Source organism: Falco cherrug, chromosome Z, assembly GCF_023634085.1.
Source record: "Falco cherrug isolate bFalChe1 chromosome Z, bFalChe1.pri, whole genome shotgun sequence".
Classification (NCBI taxonomy): Eukaryota; Metazoa; Chordata; class Aves; order Falconiformes; family Falconidae; genus Falco; species Falco cherrug.
This window is the reverse complement of record NC_073720.1, coordinates 61,110,796-61,129,422: the sequence shown is the minus strand read 5'-3', so window position 1 is coordinate 61,129,422 and position 18,627 is coordinate 61,110,796. Positions and strand designations below refer to the sequence as shown.

The window sequence follows — 18,627 nt, the reverse complement described above, 5'->3', positions numbered from 1 at the left end:
CCTCTGAGCTCTGCCACCAGCCAGTTCTCAGTCCACCCCCCATCCACTCACCTGACCCACACTGCCTGAGCTCACCTGTGAGGGAGTCACGGGAGACGGTGTCAAAAGCCTTGCTGAGGTCACGGTAAACAATATATACTTCTCTCCCCTCATCTAGGGGACAGCCAGTCATTCCATCACTCAAGGCTGTTAGGTTGGTCAGCCATGGTTTTCTTTTGGTGAATCCATGTTGACTGCTCCTAATAACCTTCTTTTCCTCCACTGGCCTGTGGTTTCCTGGGTGCTCCCTCTTGCCCTTTGTGAAGAATGGAGTGACATTGGCTTTCCTCTCATCCTTGGGCACCTCTCCTGTCCTGCGGGACCTTTCAAAGATGAGGGAGAGCGGCTCAGCAATAACACCTGCCAGCTCCCTCGGCACTTGGGGGTGCATCCCACCAAGGCCCCTCGATTTGTGGGTATCAGGTTTGCTTAAGTGACCTCTAACATGATCCTCAACCAAGGGAAAATCTTCCTTTCTCCAGACTTCCTTTCTTGCCTCCAGGGCCTGGGAAACCAGAGGGCTGGCCTGGGCAATGAAGGCTGAAGGAAAGAAGGCACTCAGTAACTCCACCTTCTGTGTGTCCTTCCTCACCAGGGCACCCACCCCATTCAGCAGCAGGCCCACATTTTCCCCAGTCATCCTTTTCCTACTGATGTACTTGAAGAAGCCCTTCTTGTCCTTGACATCCCTCACCAGATTTAATTCTGAATAGACCTTAGCCTTCCTCGTTGCCTCCCTACATGTTCTGACAACATCCTTGTATTCCTCCTAAGTGGCCTGTCCCTATTTCCACAATTCATAAACTCCTTTCTTCTGTTTTTTTTTTTTTTTTTTTTTTTTTGTTTTTTTTTTTTTTTTTTTTGCCAGAAGCAAATTGCTCATCCATGCAGGCCTCCTGCCCACCTTGCTTGATTTCATACTCATAGGGATGCACAAATCTTGAGCCTGGAGGAAGAGATGCTTGAATATTAGCCAGTTTTCTTGGACCACCCTACTTTCTAGACCCCTGACCCAAGCAGGTCCTGGAAGAGACCAAAGTTGGCTCTCCTGAAGTCCACAGCTGCAGTCCTACTTATTGCCCTGCTTCCTTCACGCAGGATCCTGAACTCCACCCACTCATGGTCACTGCAGCCAAGGCTGCCCCCAACCTTCACATCCCCAATCAGTCCTTCTGTGTTTGTGAGTACAAGGTCCAGGAGCACACCTTGCCTTCTTGGTTTCTCCACCATCTGCACCACAAAGTTATCATCAATGCCCTGCTGGAACCTCCTGGGCTGTGTGTTCCCAGCTCTGCTGTCTTTCCAGCAGGTATCGGGTGGCTGAAGTCCCCCATGAGAACCAGGGCCTGCGACTGTGAGGCTGCCTGCAACTGTCTGTTGAAGGGCTCATCAAGCTCCTCTCCCTGATCAGGTGGCTTGCAGCAAACACCCACAACGGTGTCCCCCGTGCTGGCCTGCCCCTTAATGCTTTACCCATAAGCTCTCGACTCGCTCTGCATCCACCCCCAGGCAGAGCTCGATACATTCCAGCTGCTCCCTCACATGAGGAGCAATTCCACCACCTCGCCCCGCTGGCCTGTCTTTCCTAAAAGGTACATAGCCACCCATGGCAGAGTTCCAGTCGTGCGAGCTGTCCCAGCGTGTCCCTGTAATTGCAACGAGATCATGGCCCTGCGACCACACACAGATCTCTGATTGTCTCTCATGTGGTGTGATGAAACAGTTTTTATCGGCTTTCTCTGTCAAGACATTCGGAAAACCAACTGGCAATGCTCTTCAAACAAGAATATTTCTGGATTGGAAAATCTAATCTGTGGAGTAAAAAGACTCTTCAGAGCATCTCCAGTCCCAAAGCATCGGCAGACAATATTATTAAATATCTCAGTCATAATCTAGTTACTGATAATAACCGAGATGTGTCAGTCAAAGAATCTAAAGCTTCCGAAAGACAAACAAAAAAACTTGTTTCCTTCTGTACAAAGATTGACAATCCCCTTGCATGTTTGATGAGATGCTGCTTCTACAGGAGAAACTGGCTTGGTAATACTGTACCAGCCTGCTTATAGATGAGAACCAAATGGCAGACAACATATTGACCATGTGAATATTCAGTTTTAAAATGCATGACAAAAATAAGTGACAGGTAGAACAAATGCATTAGCTTTAAAAGTACACATTCTTCCCTGAATGCAAACATTCTGAATACTTAATATGCTTCCCACTTGGGGAAGAAGGTGTCTGTAAACAGGAAGAGAGTGAGAAAATTGCACAACATTATTGTACACACATTGCCCTAAAGTTCCCAACTTGGAAGAGAAATTCAGTTTTTATTTGAGACTGATACTAGTCAAATTCATGAAACTGACATCAAGCAGTAAATGGTTTTAACTTATTTGGAGGCTTTACGCACAAGACAGCCTGGCTGTTACCTCACCAAGTGAAAATCAGATGCACTTATTTCAAATCCATCCGAAGTAGTGCACTGTAAAGAATAATCGAAGTCTGACAAGTTCTGAAAGTCCTCCAGGTATGGATGTATGATCTGCCTGTGGATTCTCACCTGGCACTGAGACTGCAGGTGAGGAAACCTGGGACTGCTACAGGTAACCAAACTGAGGGAAATCTGGATGCACAGGATTAGTTCTTCCCAATCTGCTACAGGCAAATTTGGTAGTCTGTAAGATGACAGGACTCCTCTCATCATAGGTCAAATAGATGGAAGCCTGCTGTGGTTCTGCTCCTCTAAGACCAGGCAAAAGAAAGGCAGTGCATGCCTTCCCCATAAGCATGCACACACACAACCAGCCGTGTAGGTGAGCAGAGAGAAACATCGGCATAAAACAGAGCATTTGTGTAACATGAGAAGAACAGCCAATCTGTGTGTGATTGTGCCCTCCAGCTGATGAGGTCTGAAGTTCACTAGGCAAAGACGCTCAATTTCTTGATTCACAAGTACACTTAACAACCACTGATCCCTCAAAAATCAGTGTGGACTTTAAGTCTGTCTGACAACGAGGCCTGGACTGCAGGCTTTTTAACCATTCACCCATTCAGACCTCACACCCTTCCAGGTGCCAACTTGAAGTTTGCTAGCAGTTTACATGCACACACAGAAAACGTAGGTCTTGCCAGCAACTGGCACCAGTTGCACTGGTCCCTCAGTCCCATGATCTCTCTCTCTCCTCCCCTCCATCCCGCCAACAGCTGACACACAGGCCTCTTATTCTACTTGGTTCCTGCTCTTACCTGAAGTTGGCTAATGACTCACACAGATTCAGAAAAGTTTGTGTGCTCAGACAGAAAACATTTAATAAGAATACAAGATAGCCTGTGGTGATCAAGCACTGGACTTGATCAAACCCTGTATCACATAATCATGGAATCATAGAATGGTTTGGGTTGGAAAGGCCTAGTTCCAACGCCCCTGCCATGGGTAGGGAACACCTTGCACCAGACCAGGTTGCTCAAAGCTCCATCCAACCTGGCCTTCAACATTTCCAGGGATGGGACATCCACAACTTCTCTGGGCAACCTATTCCAGTGTCTCACCACCCTCACCATAAAAAATTTCCTCCTAATATCTAATCCAAATCTGCCCTCTTTTACTTTAAAACCATTCCCCCTTGTCCTATCACTACAGGCCCTTGTGAAACTCTGTCTCAGTATTTCTTACAAGCCCTCTTTAGGTACTGGCAGGCTGCTGTAAGGTCTCCTCGGAACCTTCTCTTCTTCAGGCTAAACAACCCACACTCTCTCAGCCTGTCTTCATAGGACAGGTACTCCAGCCCTCTGATCACCTTAGTGGCCCTCCTCTGGACTCAGCCCAACAGGTTCATGTTCTTCTTACATTGGGGGTCCCAGAGTGGAACACAGTACTCCAGGTGGGGTCTCAGAGAGCAGAGTAAAGGGGCAGAACCACCTCCCTCAACCGGCTGGCCATGCTTCTTTTGATGCAGCTCAGGATTTGGCTGGCTTTCTGGGCTGCCAGTGCACATCGCTGGGCCATGTTGAGCTCTTCATCCACCAACATCCCCAAGTCCTTCTCCTCAGGGCTGCTCTCAATCCATTCTGTGCCCAGCCTGTATTGATACTGAGGGTTGCCCCTACCCAGGTGCAGGACCTTCTACTTGGCCTTGTTGAACTTCACGTGATTCACACAGGCTCACTTCTCCAGCCTTTTAAGGTCTCTCTGGACAGTATCCCTTCCCTCCAGTGTACTGACCACAGCACTCAGCTTAGTGTCGTCGGCAAACTCGCTGAGGGTACACTTGATCCCACTGTCCGTGTGGCCTACAAAGATGTTCAACAGCACTGGTCCAAGCGTGGACCCCTGAGGAACAGCACTCATCACCAGTCTCCAGTCGGATCCTGAGCCGTTCACCTCTCTGACTGCAACCATCCAGCCAATTCCATATCCACTGAGCAGTCCACCTGTCAAAACCATGTCTCTCCAGTTTAGAGACAAGGATGTTGTGTGGGACAGTGTCATAGTGTTAGAAGCTTTACATAAGTCCAGGCAGATGACATCAGTCACTCTTCTCTCATCTATCAATGCTGCCATGAGGCAGCCACCAAATCTGTCAGGCATGATTAGACCTTAGTGAAGCCATGTTGGCTGTCACCAATCACCTGCTTATTTTCTGTTTGCCTTGGTGTAGTTTCCAGGCGGATCTGCTCCACGATCTTGCCAGACACTGAAGTCAGACTGACTGATCTGTGGTTTCCCAGGTCTTCCTTATTTCCCTTTTTAAAAATGGGGGTTATGTTTCCCCATTTCCAGTCCGTGGGACATTTTATGCCCCTGTTACCCCATTCTTCCCACTTGTTCCTCTTCGATCCTTCCTCCCTGTCCTATGTGCCTTCCACTGAGCATCTCATAACAAGCTTCTGGAGAAAAAAAAAAAAAAAAAAAAAAAAAAGGTTCCAAAATTTTCTCCTTCCTCCAAATCCTCTAAGTCCTGAACCCCTTTAGGCACTAAAGCTCTTATAGTCTGCAGAAAGTGATTTCTGGTGAGTTATCTTGTTGAGTTTCACACCAGGAACAATCTAACCTTCTTCGTTTCATGGTCTCAGGAGCAGCCAGTTTGGCATGCTCCACTCCTCCCTAGTTACGTTCTTTAGCTTCCTCCACCTATCACTGTTCCTTCCATGACTGTCAGGTCATCATGTTTAATTTAGTTAGTCTTTAATCAGATGCCATAATAGCAATCGTGTTTTGTAAACCGATCATTTGGAGCACAGTTGCTCGCTGGTCTACAGAAGAGTGCAGATGGCAAAGAAAGTATAGTCACCGTAACCATAAGCACACCACCATAAAGCACAACACTGAGGTTGACAAATATGCAGTCATCAGTATAGCTGGATGAAAGGGATCACAAAAGCAGATAGACAGCATGATATGCTTTTCTCAACAATATAAGTATTTTATACTTCAGTTATAGCCCCTCCTTACATATTGTTCAATAATGGTGCAGAAGGAAGGAGGAAGGACTTAACGCCTAAATAAATAACCCATGCCAAAACTGTGGAAGATACACAGTGCTAGGTTTTTCCTGTTGACTGGGAAGAGCCTATCCTGTTCCCAATGATGGCAGAACACAGTGATAAGAAATTTTCTGGAATGCTGCTCTGATGAGGAAGTCAGTCACCAAACTGATGATAAAGACAGAAACTACATAACTGTATCTTCTAAGTTTTGTCCTCCAGAGAGGCTATCTTCATTGGAAGTCTGCTGCTCAACGTACAAGGAGATTATCCCCTGTGAGTACTTAACTTCCAGAAGAAGCTGGACTTGCAGACCTCCCTTCTTAAGGATTCTGCCCTACCACCAGAGCTTGCAGGAGGAATCAGTAGGCCTTCCTAGAAGTGGTGATACAGAAAGGTTTAAATTTAAGACCTCAAACTTCACTAGCCCAGAGAAGCTGAGAAAAGACTTTGAAGAGGTCTACCCGTCTGCTTTGGTGAATTACATTGGCTAAAAGTTGAGACACCGAGCTTGAATACCATTGAAATAAAATACCTTCTTTCTAAACAGAACTGGCAGACAGGTACGCACAAATGAAGACAAATAAAAACAACCAAAGGAAAGTAATTCACTGTAGGGATTACCTACATAGATGAAAAAAACCCACAAGAGACATAGCTGTAAGACCAGAAATCAGAGAAAGGCAGTCCTCTGTACTGCCTACTTCACCACAAGCCAGCTACACATGGCTGCTGCCCTGCTGTAGGGTGAGAACATTCAGTCGCTACAGCTTTAGGCAGTATCACATGAATGGAGGTTAGAGATAAATCCATCTTTATTTAGAAACTTTCTGCAACATACCTTTGTCAGTGTCAAGGAAAAACAGTATTTCAAAGAAATTAAGCTGTAAGGTGCCCTAGCATAAAAACAAGGACAGTGCTGACCTGAAAAGAGATAGTATTTGTAGGTAAATAAGACATGGAAATGCTGTTCTTGAGCAGCAGACAAAACTTCCAGCAAAAGAAATACAGTATCATCTATATAGTAGTAGCAGTAATAATAATTTAAACGTAGCATTTTAAGCAAAGCTGTAAAGAGCTAACACATACCTGAATCTCTCTCCAAATGAAACGACAAATAAGTGTACCTCCCTTACTAAATATATGTGGCAAGGCTCTGAAGAAAATGCATTGTGTTCTGTGTGAAAGGAAGAGCGGGAAATGTATTTATGTTTTCTTCTGTGGCCACCATAAACCCCCCAAACTTTAAAGTTCAAGAATTTGTATAGATTTGGCAAGTTCACTATGGTAGTCATAACTAGAAATGCTATCAGAATATCTAAGGTTGCCACACTCTGGCTTGAAAATGATTCTGAACGGTAATAGTTAAACCAATGGTGAGTTTTTGCTCTTTTGAAACAGAGTTAATTATGCCTGTTAAGGTGTGGTTACACATAGCAGAGCAATGCACAGTGTAGAATACAGCTACTGTGTGAAATGTACATGTGCATTATAAATACACACACCAAGTAAGTGGCAAATGCAACTCAATAATCAGACATAGCTGTATCACCAAGCTTATATTTTCAGAGAAAGTGAATACTGAGAGATATTTAATAAGAAAAAAAAAGAATAGTTGTATATGGTGGAAGAAGAGGAGTTTGATTACCTGACTGCCACATATTTGTGATTTTATTAACTGCCTGTATCATTGTTTTTCTAAACAAACCTCCACCAAACCATAGCAGCTATTTGAGCCAATGAATCCTTGCTCTCTGCTTGAGACTAGGCTATAAATCCAGTTATATAAATTAAGCAAGCCAAGGCAAGTTATGAAATAGGAATCTCAAGAACAAAGTGTGTGCCTGGCATGGCATCTTTTCTCCAGCTATGTCATTGATGAAATAGTTGTTACCATCTCCTACAAATCTTATTTCATTCATATTCTTGTACTAATATAGCACACTAAGGCCTGGGCATTAAAAAAGCATCAATGCTTATTTTTAACACAACTTATAATAAATGTAAAATAAAGAGCCTGTATTTTCAAAAAGGAAAAAACATTTACTCTTTTGACAAGCAAGTACGTATAACTATACTCAGCTTCATTCTCAGCTAAATAATAATCCCTTCAATTTAAAAAGGCAATGCCTTCAGTTCTTGCTTGATCTCAGAAAAAAGAATAGGTATTAGGGTAGAAGTCAAAAAGATACGCAGACCCCCAAAAATGCTTGCAAGACAGAATGAACATATAAGCAGAATTAGTTACATCTACTAGGAGGGGAAGTAGTTGTATAAAGAAATTGTATCAAAACACAGTAACAACATCAATAGAAGTAGGTCTGCAGAATGTAAGTTGTCAAGAAATCAGGTGAGTATAATGTAAAGTAAAATGAGATTTGCCCAGCTCTTACCATATACATAGCTTACTTAATGAACAATATCATCACTCTGAACATACCTTTTATAGTATCCAGCTTAGGGGGGAAATAAAATACATTTAAAAACTTCAGCAAAACAAAACAAACTGAAGTCTTTTGTACAGAGGCAGTATCAGCATGAGTATTTATTACTGGCTAGATGAGCTAAATTAATGAGCCAAAACCCAGGTAACATCAGGATTAAGGACTTAGTAGAATACAGGCTACCTGAGTATGCTACCAGTTATTAAGAATTCTATCTACCCACTGAACAGGTCAATTTTACACTTCAGGACATTCATGTGGTTTGAGTCTGCCATTAAAATATACTGTTAAGTGTGTGGTTGGGGAAGAAAAAAGTATTTCAGCGATGTAAAATAAAAGAAACTTTTGGTTGATATTGTCACAACCAAATTAACTCCACAAAAGTGATTAACATTTATTTTAATTTTAAAGAATTGCACATCCTACACTTCGTATGCTCGCCTTGTATGGGAAAGTTTCCCAAAGAGCAGAAAAAATCCTGTTCCCCGATCCTCAGAACTGTTTTTGAAAAAACACAGAATGAAATATTTTGGAATACACTTTAGAAAAAGCTTGTACTGGCAATGATGCCAAGTGATCAAAACTCTCTCTCCTCTTGTAGGTTCGATGGTTCCTCAAGTCAATAACAAAATAGGGCTTGACAACAACAAAATTAGGATCACTGTATGAGTCACCCTGCAGCCAATTACATTTATAAACTGCATATAATTTTTTCATAATTTTTCTGACAGAGCTATTTTTAAACTATTATAACAACTACCTTCTAAGTAACAATGCACTAAAAAATGTTTGTACATTTAAAAAAAACAGAAAGAAAGGGGACTACTACCCTTCCTTACTTTAACACATCCGAAAGTTACATGAATCCAAAAATGTTAGCAATGTTCATATAAATTTTGAAAAACAAAATGCTCGAACACTCTTGAAACAGCAAAAGGGAATTCCAGATGTAACACCAGAAAGAGAACGTTTCCTTAAAAGATCTTGCTTGGCTCCTGCGGGTTGTGCACCCTGTATCAGTTGGTATCAGCACCTCTTTGGCTGTTCCCACTCTCCCATAGCTTTGATCCCCCCTCTTTTCAAGTACGTGCAAGAGGGACAGTCCTTGGTCTAAGAACCAATGGCTCTTAAAGGCTTACTCTCCAGCTGTTTAGAATTATTATAAGCTCAGCGGGAAAGGTCAGCCGGAAGGCAGGCAGATGCTGGAACACAAGTACCCCAGAACACCTTAAATGTTTTTGATTTAGCAGGTAACTGTCCATGCTCTTTTGAAAGATTCTCAGTAACTTGCACAGAATCTTTCAAATATGTCAGAAAAATTTCAGTAAGAAAAATGAAATACATTGTTATTCTACTAAGCTGATATCTGACTAGTATCCCAAATAAACTGATGAATGTATGCAAAGACACATGTAAATGTTTCACTAACCAGATAATCTCAGAGCTGTTTAGGCTGCCTTTGTTCTAAGGTAAACTCAAAACTATTTTCCAAAGGAGTGTTTTGGTTTGAAGCAGCAGCGCCATTCTGAAATGAAACTTACAGCTAACTCAACCAGGCACTGAGTGAGTTTGCAGATGAGTCTCAGTGTGCATAGAATAGTTTTCTTTTAGAAGGAAGTAACGAAGAAGCTTCCCTGGACATATGTACCAAATGTGCTCTAACCCTTCACATCTCCATTAACAGTCAATGGATGACTGATCCTTTGGGCAGTTTTTAAAGTCTGTTCTGATCCAAAAATAGACCTGCTTTGAGCAGGGACTGGACTAGAAGTCTTCCAGAGATACCTCTTTGTGAGTTATTTTATGGTTCTATGGAACACGGCAAAATGGCACAGAGCATCAATGCAAGCACCGTGGCACTAACTGATTTGATCTGCTCCTGTTCTTTCAAATTATTTGCTAATGTAAATACAGATTTCCATGTCCAATAATTCTGACTTACCAGCTTCACATTCTAATTTAATAACACACAAATTACCCTGGGTACTAAAGTAGTTTTCTATGACAGTATAGATCTCTGCAGGTTTCTTCTTACAAAGGCAGATTAAGCTGGGTGATGCTCAATGTTATCAAAGCTAGACTGCTACAAAACTCAAGTTGGCTTCTTCTAAGTTAGCTCTGGTATTTGCACACCACAGTGATAAATGTAGTTAATATTCTGCCTGTGTTATACATGATGAACTAGAAAATCATAATAACATGTACAACCTGAAAAAACCACTGTCAATCATTAAGTGGTGGAAATTAGCTTTAAGCCTGATATTATCATCCTCTCGCAGTGGTTAATGATATCCATTACAAACCAGAGTTAATTCCAATTTATCTGCATATTCATTAGCAGCTCAGTATACAACCTCTCATCTTTATCTATGTGATGATTTTAAAATATACTCAGTGCTGTAATCATGATTCTACTGCCTCAGTATGAAGATATACTACTTATTTTGTCCCCCCAAACGGCAGGGAAAAAAATCAAAGAGAGCAAATGCAAAGAACTGAAAGAAAACTGAAGAGTTATTAAAAAGACTAAAGAAAAAGGCAAACTGAGCTGATCTGTGCAAGTAAAAAACCCACCCTTACAAAAAAAATGGGTCTCAACTTTCCCAGAACCATAATGAAGCGATAAGGTTTACATGTCTGGCATCTAAATATTTCCACTTAAATCTTATTTCCTAAGAAAATGAAATTTATGTTTTCTCTTTCCATCTATTCATCCAAAATAATTTGTGAACCTTTTTCCAGATTCAGCTAATTGTGTTAAGAAGCAGAAGACTTGCTAATTAGCATTTTTCAAAGCTTCCTCCATAAAAAAAGAAAAATAAAATTAAAAGAAAAAAGACAACTGCCACAACAGTACATGTGTTGAAGTGTGAGTGAGAAAGCAGACACTGCAGGTGTTTGTGTGAGGAACAGTGAAAGATTAAGTCTTTCCAGTAAGAATATGCAAGCAAGTTGACAAAACTCCCTTGGAAACTATTGTTTCCTTAGTTCTACTGCTCATGGAATAATTTCTTTACTGAGTTCACTGCTGCTGCAACAGAAATAAATATTTGTATCTTGATTAGCCAGAAAAATCCAGACATTGAATCCTACCACATCTGTTCCATGTCTTCTTTCTAGCAGAAGTCGGAAGACATTAGCTGTAATCTTGTTATCTTGGACACCTTGTCCAAGGCCACGGTTGTCATCCTGCATAAGACGACGATCCATGATCACTTCCAACTGACCTGAAAGATCAGTAGAAGAATTACAGTAGTAACAAAAATATGTAAAGCTTCTATTAAGCTTAAGAAAAATACTCTGAAATATAACTATAAAGAATCATCATTTTTCTCTTGAGTATGGAGGAGTATTAGCAGATCAATACTGTTAGGACTGAATATGAAAACAGTTGGGCTTCATCTGTTTAAAACCTTTCAAAAATTTTTCACAAGTCTTTCAGCAGAAGGTCCTACAAATTTTTGACATAGGAGTCTAAATAGAAGTTTAACATGAAGTTGTTACTGTTAACTATTATTTTTAACAAGGAATTTAATAGAAGTTTAACATGAAAAGTTATTACTGTTAACTATTATTTTTAACAAGGATGCTGGGCACATCAAGTGATCAAAGAGAAGAATCACCCTGAGTAGTTGCAGCTGTATAGAGAGACCTTCCATAAAGGAAATTTTCTTCATCTTACACTCCATAAAAGAGGCACCTCTCTTTTTCCTTTTTCTGTTTCACAGTTGGAGGCAGAAGGAGAAACAGGTAGGCAATATGAGTATATAAAACCTCACAATCACTCCTCCCTGTAACGATATTTTCACTTGTGGGAGTAGGAAAGAACTTTGCATTAGATGAATACTGAGTAGAAAGTTGTGAGTTTATACTGAACTGTAGCACTGCCATTCAGAATAGCTCTTTTAGCATGATGTTTAAATCATAAATAGCCTTACGGAAGATGAAATGTGTATCTTTTCAGGATTATACCTCCAGAGGGAAACCAGTTCAGATATGTAATTAAGGCTGTTATGGTTTTTGCACACGGAATCTTCAAACAAGCATACTTGCTTCCTAAATAAAACTGAAGACTGAAGTACTTGTTTCCTAAGTAAGAAATGCACAATTTAAACTAGTAGGAATGGCTGCATAGTGAGACAGTCTCTTTTATACTTCTTCATTCTTCTACAAATACACATCCGATTTTCCTGAATACTTTTTCTTTCCTTCTCTCAAGTAAAAACAGATGTTTTGTATCCAGGACAAAAGTCAGTTGGCAATGAGTAAGAAACAAATTACCATTTTGAAGTAAGGTATAAGGCCAGGACTGTGCCTCAAACTGATGGTCTTTGTACGAACAGTGCACGAACACTGTACGAACCTGGCCTGACAGACAGATACGATGTCTCTGAAAAAAGCTAGAACCACCACAAACCTATAATAAAATTTTGTCATAGTTTTCAAAAAAAAGTTAGAAGCTCTAGATCTAAAACTACCTAACTATCTTTCCAACTTTCTTCAAGAAACTATGATAATGAAGGCCAACAAAGCAAAGCTTTACGATTCTTAAGGTGATTGCGAACAGCAAATACAACAAAAATAATCAGTGCTGCTAAAGTCAGTGATAAAAACCATTTCAAAAGCGCGTCAAAGATTTAAAAGTTTTAGGGAAATTTCTGGGTTACAAATGGTAAAAGTGTATTGCATGAGGCTTCAGGACATAAGTGATCCCCATCTACCCCACTAATGACACATTAGACTGCAGGGAAATCCACCTCTAAATGACAGTGGTGCATCCCATCTATCTGGAGGTCTTCCCTGAGGCATGGAGGATAATCCACTAAGTCATAAACTGGAGCAGAACTAGATGGAATTTACCAGGTGGAAGATGTTCAGCATCTAACATTAAAAAATGATTATGCATCCAAACCCACAAATGGGAAGAGATGGGAAGTAGGAATACAGTTGCGGCATATGTACTTCACAGATTTTAATCAAGTCTCTTAGAAGCTGATGTTGAAGGCTGATGACAATACAGCAAGAAATACTCTCCATACTGCTGAGATCATCTCACAGCATGAGAGTTAACTGCTCCATAGTAAGGAACCAGTCTCTAATCCAAGAATGGGAAGTGAGAAACAATCGGCTGTTCATACAAATCTCAGATGGTGGCTTATGCCTTTAGACACACAGATACACAGCTACTGAAGGCACTTGCCTAATCTGTAATGTTTTGGATTTTCTTACAGGATCTCTTTGAGAACCTGAAGAGCCTTCAAAAGAAGTGTCATGAAGCATATGACTTTCAGCAGCCACAGAACCTTCAGCTTCATATATGTTCTCTCTTAAGGAGTCCAACATAGCCTTAGGACAAAGGTAGTAAACACAGTTGCTTTGTGAAGTACTATCTAATGGTAACAAGTCAGATGAATTCATTCTCCTTTTGTTTAATGGGCATACAGAATAAATATTTGATGTTTCTATCGCTTAACCTTGTGTGACATAATAGAGCTTGCCAAAGAATGATATAGTTAAGAAATTATTGCTATGACCAGATATGGGATACATCTTTTGCTCTTTTATTTAACTGGAGTAGGGGAAAAGCCTCTAATGTCCTCTGACTGGTATGAAACCAATGCTCACAAAAAGCCAGTTTCTCCCTGATACTGAACTGCAATATGGCAAACAGTGCTAGCCTTAACTTTCCGAACTTGAAGACAGACAGTGCAGGTCTCTCTGGACTTACATGTTGCATTCCTCTGTGATGCAGAGACTAGGATTGTTAAAGAGTGAAAACAGACACTATTACAAGGAACGGAGCCTCTGCACACTAATTTAGTCTCCACTACCTATGTTATGAGTGCCTACAAACATTTGATGGTACAACATCATCAGGCCAAAGGTAATTTAGTTTCTAGCAATGGAAGGCATGAAAAAAAGTGTTTTGGATCTTGTATCAGGTGGTCTTGGAACAAAAGGCTGTATTTTCTACTATCGTTTTATTAAAGCATTGGCCTACAGATCAGTGTTAACTCTTCACCCTAAAATTAATTAGGTTTGCTAATACTTCCATCGATCTAGTACTGTATTCACCTTTTGTCAGAATAGACATTAATACGACATTTTTCTGAAAAGAAACTGGGAAGTAGGTTTTGGCGTAATTTCTGATGGGCTTTTTCTCTTCTAAGTATTCACTCCATTGTTTTTTGAAACAGTGTAAATTAACTCACAATATATTACAGCAAGGAATTATATATCTTAAATTATGGATTATATACCTTATTTTGCCCACCACTTGCTAGCTTTATTTGAATGCCTCCTCTGGCATTCTGGTATATACTGGTAGCAGTATAGACTGAATACCTGACCTGCTTTCAGCCTTCCAGGCCGTTCATCATAGCCTTCCCTGCTGTGAGGGCAATACTGCACCTCTCTTCCAGTTCTTAATATGAATTGATTTTTCTTGGCATCTTATTCATAAGCTCTTTGAAAGTACTCCCATTAAATCTGTGAGGTATGATTTTCCTTCAGAAGAAGTATGTTGATTTATACCCAGGGTTATTTTTATCCTTTATTTCACTAATTCTAGTCTTCAAAAAAGCTTCTACTGTTTTCCTTGACAGGGATTTAGGCTATACTGTGTATACCTTAAGACTAGTGCTTTCAACCCTAAAGCAAACAAATGAATAAAAACCCAAACAGATCAGCATCACATTATGCATCTTAAGCTCTCTGCTACCAGAACAGTACAAAAGAGAAAAAAAGCTTAGTTTTGCTGTTTCATCCTTCAGTTCCATCAGAGTTGTTGGGTGAAAAGTACCTGGTTCTGACAATTTATTGCTCCTTTTGTCTTTTTTGTAATCTCCTTCTTCTGGCTTTAGTTTGAGACAGATCTTCCATTGAAGATGACAGGATCTCATGTGGGAACAACCCCTACATCCTCCCTTATGGATATATTCTAAAATTTGTCAGAGCTGGAGAAACCTGTTTCCTTTCTTCAAACGCTAGTAAGTATGGTAATCTCTGAATGAACTATTTCAGACAGCAGTGAAAGGTAGGCCATTATAATATCTAACAACTTATGCTTACCATTTTTCAAGCTTGCAACACCTAGAGACTGAGCTGAATGAAGTGTCAAACGAACGCCAACATCTTGGATATAAGCCATTGTAGTCATTGGATAGATATTTGCTTGAAGAGGCAATTTGCTCATCGTCAGTCTGGGCTGGATCTGCAGTATGAACACAAACTTCAATAAAATACATTCGTTCTATACATTTAAATTTCAAAGACCTTTTCAGACATTTATCCCATGTGCTTTAGAAGCACAAGCGGCACCAAAGCATTCAATCGACTGTATTATTTAGCTTTTTGGAGATCTGTGGCTAAAATTACCACTTTGGAAATGATAACTTCAATGTACTTTTAGATCAAAGGATATTTTAAAAAAACCTGAAAGATTCATCAAGGGAACCTACAAAAAAAAGAATAATCACAGTTATAGAATGACAAATTTTTTTTCTCCCCTAGAAAGCAAGCCGTGAAGTAGCAGAAAGTTGTTGATTTATAAAGGAAGCTTATTAAAGTGCTAGTGGAATTCTTGAATTTTACCTGAAAAATTAGTAGTAGCATTAAAATTATTTTCATGTTTAAGTAATCACTTTACTGTCTCCAGCAAAATGCCGTACAACACACTAACTGGAAAAGCATTTTTTTAGTCAGCAGGTATGGTTTTCAATGTATTTGCAAAACTATTTCTAGCAAGGAAGGAATGCAAAGAAGAGAAAAATCTTCTTTCTTTCATATGTGCTGCAGAGTCCAAGTAAAGAAAATAGTTGGACTATTTTTCAGCAGATGCATTACCAAGAGACCAAGTTATTACACTTGAAAAATACATCACTTATTTCTACCACAGCAGCAAGCAGTTGTTCTCTAGGTCTGAGTTGCTGGACCTTATGGACATCAAGTGTTGTGCTGCCCAAAGGGCTCTAACTAGACAAACCAGAGGGGAAAGAAGGCATGCAAATATACAAGCAACTACACAGTGGCTTGTCATAACTTGCTGTATTACACTTACGTTAAAAAGGATATAAAGGAATATTTAAACTCCTTGAAAGGAAACAGTTGCTACTTCATCTGGTCTAAATCAAATTTTGTAATAGGTACATTTATAAAGCTTTTCTCCTTTTAAATAATTAGTGGAGTTTAACATGAGTTTGATTAGTATGATGCAAACTCCTTACAGTTGGAAGTATTAAGATAGTAAAAAACTGAGACCCTATGTAATTAATGGACAATAATTACCTGATATCCATTAAGATCAGTATAGAATCTATTTTGACTGTTTATGTCAGATGAAATTCTCATTGCAAGCTCGCGATTATATTCTCCTCTAATATCCACAATATTGGAAACTTCAACAGACTGGCCTTCCAAACCTACATGAAAAAGATGCATTTAAATTTTCTCAATTTTTAAAAGTGATTGCCACATATATAAGAATGACTATGGTCCCAGAACACCATGATCTATTTTTCCCCTGCTAGTTTTCCTTTTCTGTTATATCTAACCAGGTATCTGAAGCCAGTTCCGTTACGTACCATATGATATAGCTCATTGAATAGACAGTCTGAAACCTTCCAGTGACGCAGAACACAATCTATTCATGGTAACAAATGTGGGTTCTGGTAAATCAGCAGGAAACAGTACACAACTGTTACGTGTTGTCTTTAGCAGCAGCTAATACGCTGGGAGCAAGACCCAGGCATTTACTTCTCCCACTGACTCTTAATGCAGCTGTTGCCATTCACAGACAAGACGGAAATTACCAGCTTCTTGACAACAATTGTTCCACTAAGCAGGAGACCAGTCAGCTTTTTTAACCAAAACAGGGAGTATCTACCTTAAGGACAGTGAATTAAGAAACTGCACACTGACATGACCACAAACAGGACAGAAGTTTTTGTTGAAAGGAAAAAAGATGCCTATTTATTAAAAGAATGATTAAGTACCTGAAAATGCAGACAGATATTCAGTGTAATTCTTTCTACAGTGTGTTGCATTGAAAATTAAATACCTTTAATAACATGACCTTTTCAAACAGCTCTAGACACAGTTTGGACTGGAATCACACCATCACTCAGCATCACCACTTCTACTCTTTCTGTAGTCTAATGGGATTAACAATTGTGAAAATAATTCCACCAAGCAGAACAGAGATAGGAAATATCTCTTTGTAGTGAGACAAAATTACATTGTGCTTGTCTGACAGACTATGAACAGAAGACAGTAGAAAGCCAAGAACTGATTAAACTACTCAGTCCTTTAAAACTTGAAGACAGTAGTCAAGAATCTTAGATACTAAGTATTATTTATTTTTGTCCCCAACAGTTCACTGTATGTCAACTAGTAAGACCCAGAGGCATGCTCATTGGTTTGGGCTCCTGAACTGCAGAATCTTTTGCAGTAGGACAAAACACCTTCAAATAAAATTCTTAGATTCCTAAGCACATGGATTGAGGTTAGCGGAACTGTTTTTCATTTTACACGTGTAGTATTCAAATATTTTTAGCAGTTCTGTTTTGAGAGTATGTTGGAATAGTTCCCTTAAGAAGGTCTTAGTCAAATTCTAAAACAAATACTCTAAACATTTACACAATGGAATGCTGAAAGTGTCCACCTGCTTCAATGTTTATGCTATTGTTTAGTATGTAAAATGCAGTCAGGCTGTGACTTTGCCACCTGAATGAGGACGATGTCAGGCTCTGTATTTGTTTCCTCATCTTTTTTAAAATCTGAACGCCACCTGCAGCAGTACCCGCAACTGTTAAAACTTTAAATTTACCAACAGCTACTATATAACAGTGCTAAACAACAACAACAACAAAATGTTCAGGTAATTACTTCTATGTTTCCAGACTTAGTCCTAAAAAAGTGGATGGCTCCACTTTTGACACTTCTAGTCATAGATTTTCCAACTCTTTTAAAGTAGGACTAGTAAAGTATGAGGTCACTGAACAATACAATATTTTAGTCTTCAATTTTAAAATGACCAGACCATGCAAGACCCTCAGCTATTTTCTACTACATAATGTGAGTTAATACAAAAATACCATGAAACATAAGAAGCTTCTGATAAAAAAAGTAACAAAATCATGCTGATACCAAAATCACATGATAAAGGAAGCAGAAAAAGTTAAAAATCACTCATTTGTCTGTTACTGAACAGAGCTGTCAAGCCAGAGTATTATCTGCTCAAAATCAACAGAATTCTGAAGTCAAAAGTGGAAAAAGCAGTGTTTTACCAAAACTGCTGAAAATGCTGTAGGCCTCAGAAGCATTGTCCAACAGCTGGATTGGCCACATGATCAGGCTTTCCACCCCCTGGCAAGCAGGCAGGTTACAACAGGAGTATCAGGTCTTTAGTCAAAAATGAAATATATGTATATATATAGACATATTTATTTCTCTCCACACTCTTTGTTACTGTACGTATGTTGTACGAATTCAAGATACCTTCTTTTAAATGAAGTAATGCTATATAAATAACTTCCCTTACAACACCCAGGATGAAGACCTAGCAAAACGACGATGCAAAGCCATCAATTTTTAAACTTTGAAAAAGGCCATTTCATATGAAAAAAATAAAATAAAAAACACACCATAAAAGTGAACAGAA

General features: G+C 39.6%; 1 protein-coding gene across 2 annotated transcripts in view; it reads right to left on the bottom strand.

Annotated features, from left to right (window-relative positions):
* Positions 1–18,627, bottom strand: part of MAN2A1 (mannosidase alpha class 2A member 1) — a 127,838-nt gene that overhangs the window by 14,573 nt on the left and 94,638 nt on the right. For both annotated transcript variants that reach the window (XM_055698392.1, XM_055698393.1), the window contains exons 17-19: positions 16,254–16,387; positions 15,039–15,180; positions 11,061–11,194 (exon numbers count right to left, since the gene is read on the bottom strand). In XM_055698392.1, coding sequence (XP_055554367.1) covers positions 11,061–11,194; positions 15,039–15,180; positions 16,254–16,387 — 410 coding nt within the window. The remainder of the gene's footprint in view (positions 1–11,060; positions 11,195–15,038; positions 15,181–16,253; positions 16,388–18,627) is intronic.